Source organism: Pelodiscus sinensis, chromosome 10, assembly GCF_052426305.1.
Source record: "Pelodiscus sinensis isolate ZL-2025 chromosome 10, ASM5242630v1, whole genome shotgun sequence".
NCBI classification, from domain to species: domain Eukaryota; kingdom Metazoa; phylum Chordata; order Testudines; family Trionychidae; genus Pelodiscus; species Pelodiscus sinensis.
In genome coordinates, this window is record NC_143061.1 from 15,637,683 (window position 1) to 15,656,313 (window position 18,631).

The window sequence follows — 18,631 nt, forward strand, 5'->3', positions numbered from 1 at the left end:
ACCATTCCTACCCCCTAGCTAATACCACTCCATGGACCCAACCTCCATGACTTTATCTAACTTCTCTTTAAACTCTATTATCGTTCTAGCCTTCACATCCTCCTGTGGCAAGGAGTTCCACAGGTTGACTATTTACTTTGTGAAGAAGAACTTTCTGTAACTAGTTTGAAGCTGCTATCCATTCCTTTCCTTTGGTGTCCTCTAGTCCTTCTATTATGGGAACTAATGAAGAACTTTTCTTTATGCACCCTCTCCACACCACTCATGCTTTTATATACCTCTATCGTATCCCCCCTCAGTCTCCTCTTTTCTAACCTGAAAAGTCCCAGTCTCTTTAGCCTCTCTTCATATGGGACCTGTTCCAAACCCCTGATCATTTTAGTTGCCCTTTTCTGAACCCTTTCCAAGGCCAAAATATCTTTTCTGGGGTGAGGAGATCACATCTGTACACAGTACTGAAGATATGGCGTACCATAGTTTGATACTTCCCCTCCTCCTTCTTCCCCGGCTTCCCCCTTCCCTCTCCCTCCTCCCAGGTTTCCCCCTCCCCTCTCCCACCCTCTCTCTTCCCCTCTCCCACATCCTTTTCCCAGTCTCCCCCAGTTTTGTTAAATAAAGAGTTTCTATTTTTGAACACACATGTCCTTTATTTTGTACATCAGGAAGGGGGGGGCTGAGGAGGGGTAAGTGGAAGGAGGTGAGGGAGGAATGGAGTACAAGCCCCTAATGGGGAGGACTGGAGTGGCTCTGCGGGCTCTTCGGGGTGGAAACTCTCCTGCAGCCCCCCGATTGACCCCCCCAGGATGGCAGCCTGTGGCAAGTGCAGCCGGGCTGATGGCCGAGTGCTGTGATGTGCCGAGTGTGGGCAGTCAGGGCACTCCAAGTCAGGACTGCTTTGCTGTCCCTCATCGAGGTACACAAGCAAGCGGGGAACCCTGAGAACTGTCTGTCCGGAGTGGGGGTCGGGTCCCTTTAAGCACAGCACTCGGCTAGCCTGAGACAGCAGCTCCACGCTCTAAGTCCTAACCTGATGCCCTGCCGGCACTGGTTCCAGCCAGCCTTAACTTTGGATCCGGGTCCACTCAATGTGGACATGCTAGTTCGAATTAGCAAAATGCTAATTCGAACTAGTTTTTAGGTCTAGATGCACTAGTTCGAATTAGCTTAGTTCAAATTAACTAATTCGAATTAAGTTAGTTCGAATTAGTGCTGTAGTGTAGACATACCCCAAGTGAGTATAATACAGAACAAATACGGGGTGCAATTATCATAGATAAAATCCATCACAGTACAGCTAAATCCTCAATAGTTTGATTTAAGGAGGGAAGAGGAAGAAGGTACTTGGTTGATATTAATTAGGACGCTTTTCAAAACTGAGAAACACGTAGGGTTGCCAGGTGTCCGGTATTGATCCAGACAGTCTGGTACTTTTGCCTCCTGTCTGGTTAAAAAAAAAAAAAAAAAGTCAGAAAATACTGGACACTTAAAGTGTCCGGTATTTTCTGATTTTTTTTTCCCCCGGCTAGGGGGTGAAAATACCGGGTGCTTACAGGGTTTCGCAGGGGAGCTGTCCAGCTAAGGAGACAAGATGGCGGATGGCCACCGGCAGCCTGTTAGGGTCAAAAAGCCTCAAAAGCATTTCTTAAAGGGTCCATGCTGGTTGGTTTTTTTGTTTTTTGTTTTGTTTTTTAGCTTAAGATCTCTTGGGGTCCTCTTGCTCCACAACTTTGGTTTCCCCCCTTTTTTTCTCATCAGAATTTTTTCCCTGGTGGTTTTTTTTGGGGGGGGTGGCGGGTTAGGGGGAGGGAGGTGTTAGGTATTTTTGTGTAAACCATCTGGCAACCCTAGAAACACAGCATGAATGAGGGAATATCTTTAAAGTGGGAGCCTGAAAGATGTGTTCGTAACTCAAAGTGGTAACTTTAAAAGTCAAGCCTAGGCAGTTATTTTTAAGTCTGTTTTTATACAGATAATAAAATGTATTTACAATAGGGATGTTAAATTTAGATTAACTAATTAAATAGTTAATGGGATTTCCATCGACTATTTGATTAGTCAATAAGGGTGCCTCTGCCTTTGAACTGTAGCAAGAGCTCTGCTGGGGCTCTTGAGCATTTCAAAAGCAGAATTGCAGCAGAACTGGTGAAAGTGGAGACTGCATCAGTCCCTGCTCGCACTGTTTCCCGCTCTGCCTCTACCTCCCCTGCCTCCTGTGGAGCCAGTGCTGGGGGGAACCGGCTTTTAAGCCAACGCCCGCATCACCAGCTCCTGCTCCCCCCTTGCTGCTTCTCTCTGATATAGGCAGCAAGGGGGAAGAAGCGACTAGTCACATCACTAGTTGACTATCCGACAAGCTTATGCTTATTGGATAGCTGACTAGTCGCTTACATCCCTAATTTACAATAAAGAATACTTTTCAGTAGGACTAAATTTCCCCCTGCCTCCCACACTGGTTGTTACAACAATGACTGGTTTTAGGTTTCTTTAAATGTGACCATTGTACTTTCACCTACTCCCGAATGTGTTTTCAGCTTGTTACTGTTTATGATAATAATATCCCATAGGAGATTAAATGCAGACTGAAGTAATACTTTTCTGGCTAAATGTTCGGATTTTAAAATCTCAGGAATCCTTGTAACCTTTTATCCCAAGAGCATGAACTTGACTTCACTTGCTTCTAATATGATAATTAACTGTCCTCTCAATGGTTCTGAAGGCATGTTTCTGAAACAACTTTATAAAGACAGTGTGACAGACATTACAGTTTCTTGATGGAATTGTTATGTTTACTTTCTAACTACATTAAGAAATGCTAGCAATATAAAATATAAGCCCTGGTTGCTGGTAAAGGTAGAACCTGTCTAGTCCCGCACTCTTGGCATCTCAGTGGTTCCAGATCAGAGAATTTTCTGGACCATGGGAAGTCAATATTGCCTAGCAGCATTACCAACATTTTCACTGCTTACTGGGTTTATAGAGGACAGTTAGGGGTAAATTAGAGCTAAATAACAGCACAAAAGCACAGAGCTAGGACTGGTGGCTATAAACAAACTTTATGGGACCGCAGGAAACTTAAATGTCCATGAAAAGTGGACATCTAGCTAACTAAAATCATTCCCGGTGACAGATGTTTCTGGACCAGAGAGTTCTGGACTAGAGAGGTTCAACCTGTGTAAAAAATGTAATAACCATTAACCATATCTTGTATTTCTATATAGCCTTTTAAGCTCATTGGATCCCAAAGCTTTTTTTTTTTTTTTTTTTTTTTTTTTTTTTTTTTTTTTTTTTTTTTAAAAACAAGCCCAAGGCTTGATTCTATAAGGTGCTGAACACTCTGGCCCTGAACCCACAATGTAACTACATCCATAATAATACCACCACCTATGTTTTATCATCAGGGATCTCAAAGTGTTTGACAAAGGTAAAGAAGGTCAGTAGCAATATTCCCATTTACAGATGGGAATACTGACACAAAGCGAGGTGAAGTCACTTTTTTATGGTCACCCAGTAGGCCAATGGCAGAGTTGAGACTAGTGTTCCCTATAAACTGTGCACTTGGGCGGCTACCCAGGAGAGATTCAAATGCCACCTAGCTCATTAGCAGAGCACCCACAGCACCTAAAGCTGGCTGTATGTGTTTCTACTGATAGTGCACATGCTCACATGCCTCAATGCACATAACAAAATTTATTCTTCACATGGATGGAGAAATTAGAGGGAACATTGGTTGAAACTAGCACCCAGGTCTGCTGAGTTGCCATCTAAGGCTCCATTTTCTATGCCACGCTGCTCTGAGAAGAAACCACCATCCTATTGAAATCAATGGATTAGGACTAGAGTGCTCAGTACCTTACAGGATCAAGTCCAATATAAATTGCTTGTTTTGTTCATTATTCAAGTGCAAACCTTTCTCACATGAGAAATAGCAACTGCTTTACAGTTCACAGCAGCACTCTGCAATATTTTAGAACAGAAATTAATCTTAGATAAAGCTTAGGTAGGGTGAAGTCTTTACCTAGCTGGAATGAGGCCAAACCAAACCATGATTATACTACCATGTGTTATTACTGAACTAGCAGTGCTATTTTTCTGTTGTCTTTAGACTGCCCCAGTGAATATTTACTAATGAATATGAGGAGATTTGAGGAAGTCCCATACCTGTGGCTAAACAGTCGCTAGGTCCCCAGCTTTCCCAAGTTTCACTTATGTGATGCCTGATCCAAAGCCTGGCTTCATCAACTTTGAATACATCCATAGTGGATAGCTCCATAGTTCCAAATGAGCAGCATAGTCGGATGGGCGTATGGGCCCTGGGACAGTCTTGCCCAATCTCACTAGGGCTTTGAAAGTCATTCAAGGACCTCAAATTTGACCATGGAGCAGCTAGGGAGGCAGTGAAGGGAGCAGAGCATTGAAGTGATAAATTTTGGGTGGCCTGCACTGCTCAACAGACCTGTTGCCATTGGGGTTGTTCAGGATACAGTATGCTCACAGGGCATGAGTGTGTGTATCAGTCTAGTCAACATGGTGCTTAAAACTATGGGAGATGTGGGAGACCTGCCTGTGCACAAGAACTCCCAATGTTGCTAGCCCCTTTGGAGCTTAACTAATGTGAGCAATGGCAGGACACTTAAGCTACTTCTACGCTGCAGGCTTTTTGTGCAAAAACTCTGCAGTGTAGACGTAGCCTTAGAGTATGTGTACAGTGCAGTTAAAAACCTGTGACTAGCCAATGCCAGCGAGCTCAGGCTCAGAGGGGGGGCTAATGGGCTGTTTATTTGCAGTATGGACATTCAGACTTCAGCTGGGGCTCTCAGATGGTCCCAAAGCTTTGGCTGCCTAAGCCCTAACATCTACAGTGCAATTAAATAGTCCCTTAGCATCTGCCCTGCAAGCCCAGGTCAGCTGTTATGAGCCAGCTCCAAGTGACTAATTGCAGTCTAAACATACCCTTAGAAAATTTCCTTAGTGGAGGCAGGGTCATTGAGGCTTGGTTTGTGTTTGACAGGGTGGGGCACAGCTTCCTGGCAAGCATTCAGCAGAAACAGGAGTGGTGAGCATTTATGTCTCTCTGAGTATATCAGCTGTGTCAAGTTCACGAGGCCTTGAGGCTATGTAAGAGTTTAATAATCTGAGGATACACATCTCTGACTGTGGAGAAATGTGCCAGCCACTTTTTCAAAGCACTTTAGTTTGCTCCCTTCCTGCCTTTTTATAAATCACACTGCCAATGTCTTTCTGGTATTTCTGCCTTGTATTTATACCCTCTTCTTTACTAACCTGTGGCTCAAAACATGAGTTGTGCTCACATTGTTATCTGGATTTCCCCACTAGGAAGTTTGCCAATACAAAGGTGAGCATTACAGTAGACTTTAATTTATGGGGTAGAGGTTATGGCTCTATCTCACAAAATCAGGTGATTGGACAACAAAAAGGCAAATGCATTTTAATGTTGATAAATTCAAAATAAAGCACATTTGAAAAAATAACCCCAACCATATTTACAAAATGATGGGGACTAATTTAGCTATAACCACTCGAGAGAGATCTTGAAGTCATTGTGGATAGTTCTCTGAAAAACATCCATTCAGCAGCAGTCAAAACAGCAGACAGAGTGTTAGGAATAATTAAAAAAGGGATAGTGAATAAGACAAAAAAAATCTTATTCCCTCTGTATAAATCCATGATACGCCCACATCTTGAATACTGCATACAGATGTGATTGCCTCATCTCAAAAAAGGATCTATTGGCATTGATAAAAGTTCAGAAAAGGGCAACAAAATGATTAGGGGTTTCGAATGGGAGCCATATGAGAAGAGATTAAAAAGACTGGGACTTTTCATCTTAGAAAAGAGGAGACTAAAGGGAGATACGATAGAGGTCTATTCAATAATGACAGGTATGGAGAAAGTGAATAAGGAAAAAATATTGGCTTGTTCCCATAACATAAATGAAATGAATAGGCAGCAGGTTTAAATCAAACAAAAGGAATTTTTTCTTCACACAGCTCACACTCAACCTGTGGAACTGCTTGCCAGCGGATGTTGTAAAGACCAGGACTTTAACAAGGTTAAAAAAGGAACTAGATAAATTCATGGAGGTTAGGTCCATCAATACTTATTAGCCAGGATGGGTAGGAATGGAGTCCCTAGACTCTGTTGGTAAGAGGCAGAAAATGGATGACAAGAGAGGGAACACTTGATGATTACCTGTTCTGTTCACTCCTTCTGGAGCACTTGACATTGACCACTGTCAGAAGGCAGGATACTGGGCTAGATGATCTTGGGTCTAACCCAGTATGGCCATTCTTATGTTCAACTGACCAGAAAATATTTAGGTTCTTATCCCAATTCAGTTTACAGACAGAAAACTCAGAAAGTTGTATCTCGGAAAGGGAATTTCAAGGCATGTGGCAAGGGCTGAGGACATTAAACCAAATGAAATTGCCAACATTTGGAACCATAAGGTTACAAGAGCATAATACCATTCTAGGACTCCCTCTGGTAATATTTCTAAGATAAAGAATTACTTAGCCTAGCATACTCACTCTCCTTCCTGAAGACCTGATGTTAAGAGACATAAGGACCAGCCTCATCTCTGGCATGCCTGATGAAGCTGAAGGTCCAAGCAGGAAGAGTGTTGAGTGGCTAAGTGAGGGCTGGAAAGATACTGCCAATGGACCAAATCTGACCTGCCAAACTACTGGATCCAGCCCACGGGCTACCCTACTGGGTCACTCAGGCACAGAGCAGCCAGCTGCTTCAGAGCAACCTCATGGTGCTTTAAGCAGCTGGCTGCTCCCTGTGCCAGGGCCAGGGAGAGACTTTGCGCACTGCTCCCGCTCCATTCCCAGAAAAATCTTTCAGCTCCCATTGGCCACTTTGAGCTATTTTGCTGGGAGTGGGGGCAGCCCATAAATACTCCCCTTACACAGCACACGCCATAGGGAGCAGCCAGCCATTCTGAGCAGCCTGAGACTGCAGCAGGCAGGGAGCCTGCCTCAGGGACCTGAAGGGCTACTGGTCGGAAACCACCTAGTGAGCACCTCCTGGCCAGATCCTGCCTCTGGTACTCCAACTCCTCTCTCTCCCAACTCTCTGCCCCAGGTCACCAGCCCCTACTGCCCCAGGTCCCACTCAAACCCTCTACACCCCCTGCCCCCTTCCTCCAGGTTGCAACTTCCTCCCAGACCCTGCACCCTCTCCTACATCCCTTCCCCAGGCCAAAATCCTCTCCCACACCTATACCTCGTCCAGGACCCTGCATTCCAATCCCCTGCCCCAGATCACAACCCCCTCCTTCACCCAGACTCCCTCTCCTCTACCTTAAGCTCCCTTCTGCACCCAACCTCCATTCCAGATCTCACAACTTTTCCATAGAAAAGTGCAGCCCTTGACCACCTACCAGAACTAAGCTAATCATTGATAGAAGGTATATAAAGTGCAGAACACTGGAATATTACACATAGGTCAAGAAGCTGTATCAATCCCTTTTGCATTTTAGCATAGATACTCTATAGAACCTTGGAACTACTTGAGTCTGGCCTAGCCTACCATGCCCAAATTTTGTTTTCTCACCCTAAAAAGTCTTCAGATACACTTACTCTATAGGTTAATGGATTGTGGCACTTATCCATACATATTAGTGAGGATTATCTCACTCCCTAAACCATTGCCTTTGGCCTTTCTCACAAATTTTTCTGCCCTGTAATCTGTCCTGTGGTTACCAACCAGTTCTGGACACCAGATAAACCAGCTCAGCTCTAGGTTCACTTCCCTTATTTAGTTCCCCAAAGTCAAAGAGCAGGCAAGGTTGCAAGTGCTTATGCTAGCTTAGGGTATGTCTAGACTGCGGGTTTTTTCCAGGATACTGGAGGTATCCCAAAAAAACTGCTGCGTACAGGGAACACGTTTTCTCTTCTCCTTTTTTTTGTGGAAGAGCAGACACACTCTTTCAGAAGCCCTGTCTTCGTTCCACGAGGAAGAAGGGATCTTCCAAAAGAGGGTTTTTTTTCCAAAATTTGGCCCAGTGTAGATGGGCCAAATTTTGGAAAAACCTCTTCTGGGAAAAAAAAAAAAGCGGAAAAAGGTATGCAAAATGCAGAGCGCATTTTCCGTACCTTTTTCCGCAAAAACATTTTAGTCTAGACATAGCCTTATTCTACTAGTTTACTTTAGCTGTTCATACAGGATACAGGCCTATAGGTTTCTTGCATTATAGCTTAATATAAATAACTATGAATAGCTGGATATAATAACAAATTAGTATGAATCATCCCAAGAAAAGTATGTTATCTGGTATGGCAGGCAAGCAACTTAACCTTATAGACTACATCACATTGGCATAATATTTTCTATACTCCTCCCCCCCTCCTTCCCCCATCTCAAAGCCCCTGTATAAGGCTCTTACTGGGATGATTTGAAGGAGGAAGGGGTTGTGGCAAGAACAATCACACTCAGTTGTTCTGAGCTATGGATTGGAAGGGTGTACTGCAGCTCGGTCATAAATTAGATCACAGCTGTATTTTACAGAAGGACTGAACCAAGCACTGGCAGCTGTTGCTCAGCATTGATGTCATAGCCTACAGGCATGTTTGTCTTCCTCTAATGAGTTCAGCACAGTTACTTTGATGTGTTGGCATGAGAACTTGCCCATGTTTGTGTAACCAGTTTGACTGGACCTCCTTCCCAGAACTCTTTGTGGTAGCACCCTAATGCCACATGTGCAACTGATGCCATCCTCCAGGGACTCTCAACTGGTAAAGCCGAATAGAAGAGCTGCCCATGTTTTCTTAGAATGCACTGCTTAGAAAAAAATAAAAACCAGATGGTTAATCAGACTGATAGGTGTAGATCAGTGGTGGGTAGTTTGTGGCCCAAACACTGTATGCAGCCCATTGGGGTTCTGTGTACAGCCCACAAGTCATTTTGTTTACCATTGACCATGCACAGGGATGCCAGAGTCTACTGGTTTTCATTTCCATCTTTTTTTCCTACTGGTATTACTAAAGTAACATGCACTTAAAGCAAGGGCACGTGAAGTGAGGTGCGTGCTGATTGCACACAACATTATGAGGAGATCTGCATGCTCCCTCTGCATCCAAAGAGCTGCTACGAGTCAGTTGGCACAACCCACGAATTCTAGGTACACAAGTGCAGTTAGCAAGACTACCCTATCCTAGGAAGACCATCTTGGTTTTGACATGAGATGAAGGAGGGCCACTCATGTAGCCTGCTCACTAACCTAGGTTGCCTTTCGCTGGTGTAGATGGATTTATGCTGGCAGAAAAGTTGCTGTGTGGACATAAACTGACCCATGTTTCCAGTAACTGGTTACATCCACAATGCCAGTAACAGGCAGCAAAGTATTTGCTGTAATGCAGATAAGGCTTTAGTCTTAGTATTTCCTCTTCTCTCTCCCAGGCTGGCGGTTCTCATATTTACCCCGATTCAGTGGGTAAAATCATAGACTCAAGCAAAGGTCAGGTCAGTCACCGCTTGCCTGTAACATTTATCCAGTTGCCAGTGGCTTTGCTACAAGCAAGAAGAGCCCACAGTCAGAGCCAGTCTATGATTCCATATACAGTTTGATTGTAAATTCCTAGGGACAAGACCTTCTTGTCTAGTAACCAGCACATTCTCAGTACCTGCAAATGATAACTAATATTTGAAGATATTAAAGATACTTCTCAGACACCTGTCACTTTAGTAGCTAAGCACAATTAAGGCAAAAAGAGTGCCTGGATCTAACAGAAATTGCTCCTTCTCTCCATACCCTGGGATATGTAAGCTTGATTGTTTTTTTTCCTTTGATTAGTTTGTGACAACAGTCAATGTAACACATTTAGTGGGAGTGGGCTGGATCCATCACTTATATAATGGGTGGCGCTTGGAGGGAGGCCTCATAGGAGCAGGACAGAAAGACACCGAAAGCATGTGATAGACCTGTGAGTAACTTGGCAGCTGCTGATTCACTAAAACACTTTTCTGTAAAACTGGGGTTCCCTCTCCATAGAGAATGTGAGCAAAAATGAACAATCTGGGCAAGACCTGTCTGCTCCTTTCTCTGAAAGGGCTAATTGTTGCACTACACAGATCAGGCAGAAAAACTATTTCACACATTTTCTTTGTCTAAAGAATAACCTCTCAGAACCCCCACAAGACCCACAAAGGGTCAGATCACAAGTGGTGTAAATCAGCACAACTCCACTGAGGTCAATGCACCTAGGTGTCTACACATTACATAACTTTACTGAACTTCTTTGAACCTCAACGGAAGTTTGGGGTAGTTCTTTGAGCTTCACTGACTTACTTTCCTCCTAATATAATGTGTGTGAGAGAAACCCTCTGGCATTCAACCTTGAATTAGATTTTCCTATGGGAGGAACAGCTGGAGAACAGCATAATCTGAAATTCAAAGATACAAACTGTCTAGTGCATTCAGCTTTTCCAGGGCACAGTTGATACTTTTTATATTCTTTTTATTGGGAGAGCTCTTTTACAACACAAAGCACTGGGGTTCAGTCAATCCAATCATAAAAATTTTAGAACCTGGCTTCCTGAGAAGCCACCTCTTTCACAGTGTGGTATGACACAGTTTATACAGGCTGCTGGGAGACTAGTGCCTCTCCACTTCCGAAGTGGATAACCCACCCCCCACCTGGTCTACTGAAGCTGTGATTTGTAAAACTAGGCATACTTCAAAGCCTGCCTCTTTCAACAGACACATGTAGTGAAGTTGGCTCAGGGGCTTCTTCTATAGCATGATGTATTAACATTAATTCAGCTATTTGTACTGAATATTGACTTTCTAAATTTTGTAAAGTGCCACAGATGGGAGGGGAGATTAGCTTTATGGCCTCAAAGAAATAAAACCACGGCAGCAAGGAATCTGCTGTCATGCAACAAATCCTGTTTTCAATGGGATTGCTCTGAAATATGATTTATATTCCCCTAGTGCTGAGGCGTCCTGGTCATGGACAAAGAACCCACTGTGCTAAATGCTGCACAAACGCAGAACCAAAAGATGAGTTCTGTTCCCAGGCGTTGTGTCTCTGTGTTTATGGGAATGGTATGCTTTTGGATCATGAATGGTTTGATACGGTAGCCTGCAGTAACAGGCTCCCAGGCTTACCACTGGAAAGCAATCAGGGAAAATAAAAGTTCAGAGATGTAGTAAATAAAAATAGCTACTTCTTTTTGTGTGAGCAACCAATGAAGTGCACATCCTTAAAGCCAAATGGAAATGCACCAAAAGATTAACATTTAATAGTAAAACCCATTTCCAAATGGCACTTAGACTCCAAAGCGTCCTTTGATTTGTCTTTTAATTATTTTGATTGGGGATGAGGGAAGAGAATATTTTAGCAAGTTTTTTAAGTTATACCAGTACCCCGCTAAGGGCATGGTGCAGCAGGCTCAGCCCAACCTGGTCAGAGAAGCCTACAGCACGGTGTGCCTGTTAAATTATATGTTTAACTGGTTAACATTTTAAACAGGATTTTATTAGGGATGTAAGTGACCAGTTGAGTGACTACTCAACTATTCCCCCTGCCCCGCTGCCTCTGTATTAGAGGCAGCAAGGGGGGAAGAAGCAGGAACCGGTGCTGGGGGGAGCTGGCTTAAAAGCCAGTTCCCCCCCCCCCCAGCACCGTCTCCGCAGTGTGGGGGTGGGCAGGGGAGCCAGAGCCACAGCATTCTCCGAGCCGGTGTAAGCCCCAGGAGCTAACCCCACTGCAGCGCCGCACTTTAAATGGGCTCTTGCTACATTTGAAGAGTAGAGCCACAGCGATCCTGGAGCCGGAGGTAACTCTGCTGTGGCTCTGCACTAAAGAACTAGTTGATTTCTCCCTTCCCCCTTGCTGCCTCTATCAGGCTATGTCTACACTACAGAGTTTTTTCGGAAAAACGGGGAAGAGGGAGCTCTTTTGAAAGAAGAGGAAAAAGCACAGGTGCCCTGGTGGACACTCTGTCCATAGTTATCACAGCTTAAATGCAACATAAATAGCGTCCACACTGAATGGATGCTAACTTTCGAAAAAAGAGATCATTTTTTCGATGCGCTTTGGCAGTGTGGATGCTGTCTTTCGGAAGAAGGTTTCTCGGAAGATCTGGAAAAGCTTCTTCTGAAAGATGCCTGCTGTCTAGATGTAGCCTCAGATAGAGGCAGCAAAGGGGCAGGAGAAGAGGGGATCCTTCAAAGCTGCAGCATTTCAAAGGAGCAGTGCTACACAGCTGATCCTGGGCTCAGCTGTGTGGTGCTGCCCCTTTGAAATGCCACCTCAGCATTTCAGAGCAGTACTGCAAAGAGCTGACCCTGGGCTCCATGCAGCACTGCCCCTTAGAGAGGCTCCTTGCAGTGCTGCCCTTTTGAAATGCTGAGGTGGCATTCAAAGCGGCAGCACCACGTGGAGCCCAGGGTCAGCTGGGGACTCCCCAACTGATCCTGGTCTCCATTTCCACAGAACCTGGGGTCAGCTGGGGAGTCTCCAGCTGATGCCAGCTTCTGGGAAAATGCCGCACGGAAGCTGGGGTCAGCTGGGGAGTTCCCAGATGACCCTGGGCTCTGCATGGTATTTCAAAGCAGCAGCACCACATGGAGCCAGGGTTAGCAGGGGACTCTGAACCTGGGTCAGCGGGGGACACTGGCCCTGGGCTGCACATGGAGTTCCTCCTTTGAAATGTACAAGAGCCCCAGCTCCTCCCTCCCACCTCTGCTCCCAACTCTCCCACCATGGTTCTGGAGAACCATTATGCTGTTCTGGATACAGGAAATAAGGAATCACCCCCTAAAGCAGAAGAGAAGAAGCCTTGTATCCCCAAGGCTGGGAGGTCTGCAGCCATCATTGTGAGGAGGAAATGAAGGGTAGTGATGGTTGGAGACTCCCTTCTGAGGGGGACGGAGGCACCCATCTGTTGCCCTGACATGTCATCTCGGGAGGTATGCTGCCTGCCAGGGGCCCATATCTGAGATGTTGAGGATTATCCAGCCCTCCGACCACTACCCCATGCTTCTCATCCATGTGGGCACTGATACTGCATGGTGTGACTCAGAGCAGATCAAGAGTGACTGCAGGGCTCTGGGAGTATGGGTGAAGGAGTTTGGAATGCAACTAGTGGTCTCCTCAGCCCTTCCTGTCAAAGGTAGGGATTCAGGCAGAAACAGGTGCATCCTGCAGGTGAATGCCTGGCTGTGAAGATGGTGTTGCCAGGAAGCTTTGACATGGTATGCTGTTCCAAGAAGTACTGCTAAGCAGGAATGGGGTTCACCTTTTGAGGAAGGGGAAGAGAGGATTTGGACACAGACTAGCTAACCTAGTGAGAAAGGCTTTAAACTAGATTCAATGGGGGCAAGTGACCAAAGCCCACAGGTAAGTGAAAAACATGGAGACCTAGGAGATGGGTCAGAAATGGGAGGGAGCATGGGCTATAATAGTAGAGATAAAGGACAGGCAAGGAAGAACTGGAGAGGCAAAATCAAATCATTATTTTACATGCCTGTATATAAATGCAAGGTATATGGGAAATAAGCAGGAAGAACTTGAAGTGCTAATAAATAAACACAAACATGACAGAGATGTTATCACAGAAACTTGGTGGGATAATACACACAACTGGAATATTGATATAGAAGGGTACAGCTTGCTCAGGAAGGATAGACCGGGTTGCAAGTGCTTGGGATAGTAGGGTCATAATTCAAAATGATCTGGACAAACTAGAGAAATGGGCTGAAGTAAACAGGATGAAGTTTAATAAGGACAAATCCAAAGTACTCCACTTAGGAAGGAACAATCTGTTTCACACATACAGAATGGGAAGTGATTGTCTAGGAAGGATACTGCAGAAAGGGATCTAGGGTCATAGTGGACCACAAGCTAAATATGGGTATGTCTACACTACCCCGCTAGTTCGAACTAGCGGGGTAATGTAGGCATACCGCACTTGCAAATGAAGCCCGGGATTTGAATTTCCCGGGCTTCATTTGCATAAGCCGGCCGGCGCCATTTTTAAATGCCGGCTTGTTCGAACCCCGTGCCGCACGGCTACACGCGGCACGGGCTAGATAGTTCGAACTAGCAAGCCATTCCGCACTATCGTTCCACGAGGCGTACAGATAGTGCGGAATGGCTTGCTAGTTCGAACTATCTAGCCCGTGCCGCGTGTAGCCGTGCGGCACGGGGTTCGAACAAGCTGGCATTTAAAAATGGCGCCGGCCGGCTTATGCAAATGAAGCCCGGGAAATTCAAATCCCGGGCTTCATTTGCAAGTGCGGTATACCTACATTACCACCCTAGTTCGAACTAGGGTGGTAGTGTAGACATACCCTATGAGTCAACCATGTGACATTGTTGCAAAAAAGCAAACATGATTCTGGGATGCATTAATAGGAGTGTTGTGAGCAAGACATGAGATGTCATTCTTCCACTCTATTATGCACTGATTTAGGCCTCATTTGGAATATTGTGTCCAGTTCTGGGCACCACATTTCAAGAAAGATGTGGAAAAAATGGAGAAGGTCCAGAAAAGAGCAATAAAAATTATTAAAGGCCTAGAAAACATGAGCTATAAGGGAAGACTGAAAGAACTGGGTTTGTTTAGTTTAGAAAAGAGAAGACTGAGCAGGGACATGATAGCAGTTTTCAAGTATCTAAAAGGATGTTACAAGGAGGAGGGAGAAAAATCATTCTCCTTGGCCTCTGATGATAGGACGAGAAGCAATGGGCTTAAACTGCAGCAGGGAGGTTTAGGTTGGACAATAGGAAAACTTCCTAACTGTCAGGGTGACTAAACACTGGAATAAATTGCCTAGGCAGGTTGTGGAATATCTATCACTGGAGATATTTAAAAGCAGTTTGGATAGACATCTATCAGGGATGATCTAGATGGTGTTTGGTCCTTCCGTGAGGGCAGGGGACTGGACTTGATCTCTCGAGGTCCCTTCCAGTTCTAGTATTCTATTATTCTATTTTTTTTAAATGCAGAGCCAAAGCAGCGGTATGGAAATTCCATCCACTACTCAATTAGCTAATTAATCATTACTTAACATTCTTAGATTTTTATATCCCTACTTTCTAGTATGCTTCTGCCAAGAAAAGTGGTCAGCCTTCCAAAATAGAGAAAGATCTCTCCACCAAGTCCTTTTTTTTTTTTTTTTTTTTTTTTTAACCTCCCACTACAGGCAGTCCCCGACTTACGCAGATCCTACTTACGTCGGATCCGCACTTACGAACGGGGCTTTCTCGCCCCGGAGGTCGAGGTGGCAGATTGCTACCTGCGAGCTCTGGGGCGAGAAAGCCCCGTTCGTAAGCTGCTCTGGTGCCCCTGGTCTGCTGGAGACCGTCTCCAGCAGACCAGGGGCACCGGGCGGGTTCCCGTGCTTCTGAGGCTTTGCCAGAGCAAAGCCTCAGAAGCGCGGGAAGCCGCAGCGGCGGCGGTCCCCCGCGCTTCTGAGGCTTTGCTAGAGCAAAGCCTCAGAGGCGCGGCACCCCGCTGCCGCTGCGGCTCTGCTCCCGTGTCCCTGGTCTGCTGGGGGGGGGGGGGGCGCAGCTAGTGTGCCCCCCCCCCAGCAGACCAGGCTTTTGTTTTGGACCCTGGGTCAGAGCAGCTGGGGCGCTGCCGATTGGTCCTGCAGCGCCGCTCTGGGCAATACTGGACCAACCCGGCAGCACCCCAGCTGCTCTGCCCCAGGCATCCTGATTCAGCCGCTGCTGGTCAGTTTCAGCAGTGGCTGAATCAGGACGCCTGCCCCAGGCGTCCCCAAGTCAGCCGCTGCTGAAACTGACCAGCGCTGACTACAGGAAGCCCAAGGCAGAGTTGCTTTGCCCCAGGCTTCCTGGAATCAGCCGCTGATCAGTTTCAGCAGCAGCTGACTTGGGGTTCTTAAGTTGAATCTGTATGTAAGTCAGAACTGGCGGTCAGTTTCAGCAGCGGCTGAATCTGGACGCCAGTTCCGACTTACATACAGATTCAACTTAAGAACAAACCTACAGTCCCTATCTTGTACGTAACTCAGGGACTGCCTGTAGTAGTTTCATCATCATAGCACACACCCAGTAGGTGGTGTGGCCTGATATCTCCCTTCCCCATCCCCTCTTGGATTTCCACAGCAAGCATGGGAAAACATTCATACCCTGCAGGCACAATTACTATATAAGCTGTATGTACACTGAGAAACAGATCTCTACCCTTTTGGCCTAACGGGCTCTCCCTTAGCTGGTAGCAGCAGGTCCTTTATCCTCTCTGGGCAAGATGCATAAACAAAGTCCAAGGAGTCAGATAACTGAATTACACCCTAAGTATGTCTGTGTTTCAGCCAAGAGCATGCTTCCCAGTCCAAGTAAATGGACACGCTCTAGCTTTAGTCAAGCTACTTCATTAAAAGTAGTAGTGTGGCCATGAACAGCAGCTCAAGCTAGGCACTTGAATATGCCCCAGTCGATTAGGTGGGTTTCCAGAGCTGCTGCCTGTGCTACCTTAGCCGCACTGCTATTTTTAACTTGTTGCTTCGTGCAGAGCTAGCACACATCAGTTTACCCACACTTGGGAGAGCCCTTCCAACTGCATTATAGACGTCTATTCAGCCCATATATGGGGGAAAGTTAGGCCAGTGCGAGATTGCTTGTTGCATCGCAACAAAGAGCTCTGCAGCTGGCAATAAATTCATGCCCCTTAGTCACAAACTCCCTGCTCTCAATCTTGTTTTCAGTAAGTGAAACTATTCCTTGAAGAAACTTACTGAAATTGAAAAGATTTGTTTTTCAGGGTGAATCATTTACACACAAGAAAAATACACATATGGCACCTTTTTCCCAGGGATTTCACAACTTTCTAAACATGAATTAAGCCTCACAGCCACCATCCCTCCAAGGCAGGTATTACTGTTATCAGTTTAGAAAAAAGAGCAAACTGAGATGCGGACCCCAGCTCAGTGAACTACTCGCACTCTTTCAGCCTGTAGAAAGGAAGGCCGACTTTCCTGAGTGATGCAATTCAAACTAATAAAGTCAGTAGAAAATTAGTATCTTTAAGGTTTCGTATTTTCACTGGAAGTATAATAAAATCTGTGGTTGTGGGGTTTTATACTTACATTTTCCCAATACACTATGAAAAATGCAGAAATTAATTGTAATGATATAACAAAATGACTACTGTATATGGGTCTGCTAGAAGAAACTGACACACTGTTCAGCAGTTCTAAGTCCTGTGGTGCAGTAGTTTTCAACCAGGGGTACATGTACTTGTAATGTTGGGGGTATGCAAATATCGTCCCAGGGGTCTATCAATTCATTTGTCTAGTTTTACAATAGGTTACATAGAAAGCACTAACAAAGTGAGTACAAGCTAAAATTTCATATGACTTTTTATATTGCTATATATATTACACACTGAAATGTAAGTACAACATTTATATTCCAGTCATGAGAGGCCATGCCCCCAGCCTCTCCTGCCTCAGAGCACAGGGAAGGTGGGTGGCGGATAGCCCCTAGCTTCAGAACATTGGGAGGGCAGGTGGCATGCAGCCCCCAGCCTCCCTGGTCCCAGAGCACTGAGGAGGACATGCTGTCCCAGCCCTGGAGCATAGGGAGGCTGGGTGCTGGGGGGGCACCTATAGTCGGTTTTCTGGGGGCAGAGTGTGGGCAGGACCAGGCTGGTGGTTTGAGAAGGCAGTGCCTTCCCCTGCTTAGCATACCCAGCCACCCATGATTCCAATTAAGGTTGACAACCACTGCTGTGAAGCTACCCATTTGTTTTTCAATCTACCTGCACTTTTCAAGTAGGAGGGTCTGAATTCTAAACCATTGCCCTCTTGATCTCCCAAGTGCTCACAATGCTTATTTTTTCAAAATATATATTAAGGCAACTGGCAGCATGTGTATACTGTGGGGAGGGGGTGGAGGAAGATCCGGGACAGCAAGTCTTAGAGCCCAGGTCTGCTGAATTGAGCTCACACTGTGACTAAAAATAGCTGGTTTGGGGCCCAGCTTCAAAGACCCATCTCCTTCACTGACTCATCCTATAGTCCAAGCCCAAACAACTGCATTACTATATGTAGCCCCACGGTATAAAACCCTTGAGCCCAAGTCAGCTGGCCCAGCCTCTGAGACTCACTGCCATGAGTCTCTTTTTTGCAGAGTGAGGCACAGTTTTGTTTCAGTATAACTCTGAAAGGCTTTGAAATCATTACCTCATGGGTGTTAAGTTTTTTGCCTGTCTAGTTACAAGTACTGTCTCAAGGATGTTTAATGCAAAGTGGTAGGATAAGCCTGTGAGTAACATGTGATTTTTCCTCCCCCCCCCCTTCTATTTCTCCCTAGTGCAATCTGGTTCACTGTCTAAGACTCAGCCATCACTTGAGAGTTCTGAATTATGTGATTGGTACTTTTGACAAGCTAGAGCCCCCGTCCTCAGAACACATTATGATAACGGATGCCCTTTTCGATGGAGTGGAAGTCAGAGTGTTTGAACCTTCTCCAAAGGAAGACAGAACATTAAAGCGCAGTGTCGTTTATATCCACGGAGGAGGATGGGCTTTGGCAAGTGCAAGTGTGTGTCTGTTATTAATTAGAATGTATGGTCTCATCTCAAAAGCTGTTTTTTCCCACACAGAACCTGAGAATTTGCTCTCTGAGAC

At 45.5% G+C, this 18,631-nt stretch overlaps 1 protein-coding gene across 3 annotated transcripts in view; it reads left to right on the top strand.

The window, feature by feature from the left end:
• The window catches only part of NCEH1 (neutral cholesterol ester hydrolase 1), a 42,798-nt gene that overhangs the window by 11,649 nt on the left and 12,518 nt on the right, over positions 1-18,631 (top strand). For 2 of the 3 annotated variants that reach the window (XM_025190463.3, XM_006134628.5), the window contains exon 2: positions 18,315-18,543. The exons of the other annotated variant lie outside the window; for it this stretch is intronic. In XM_025190463.3, the coding sequence (XP_025046248.2) occupies positions 18,417-18,543 (127 nt within the window). In that variant the 5' untranslated portion in view covers positions 18,315-18,416. The remainder of the gene's footprint in view (positions 1-18,314; positions 18,544-18,631) is intronic. 3 annotated transcript variants of the gene reach the window in all.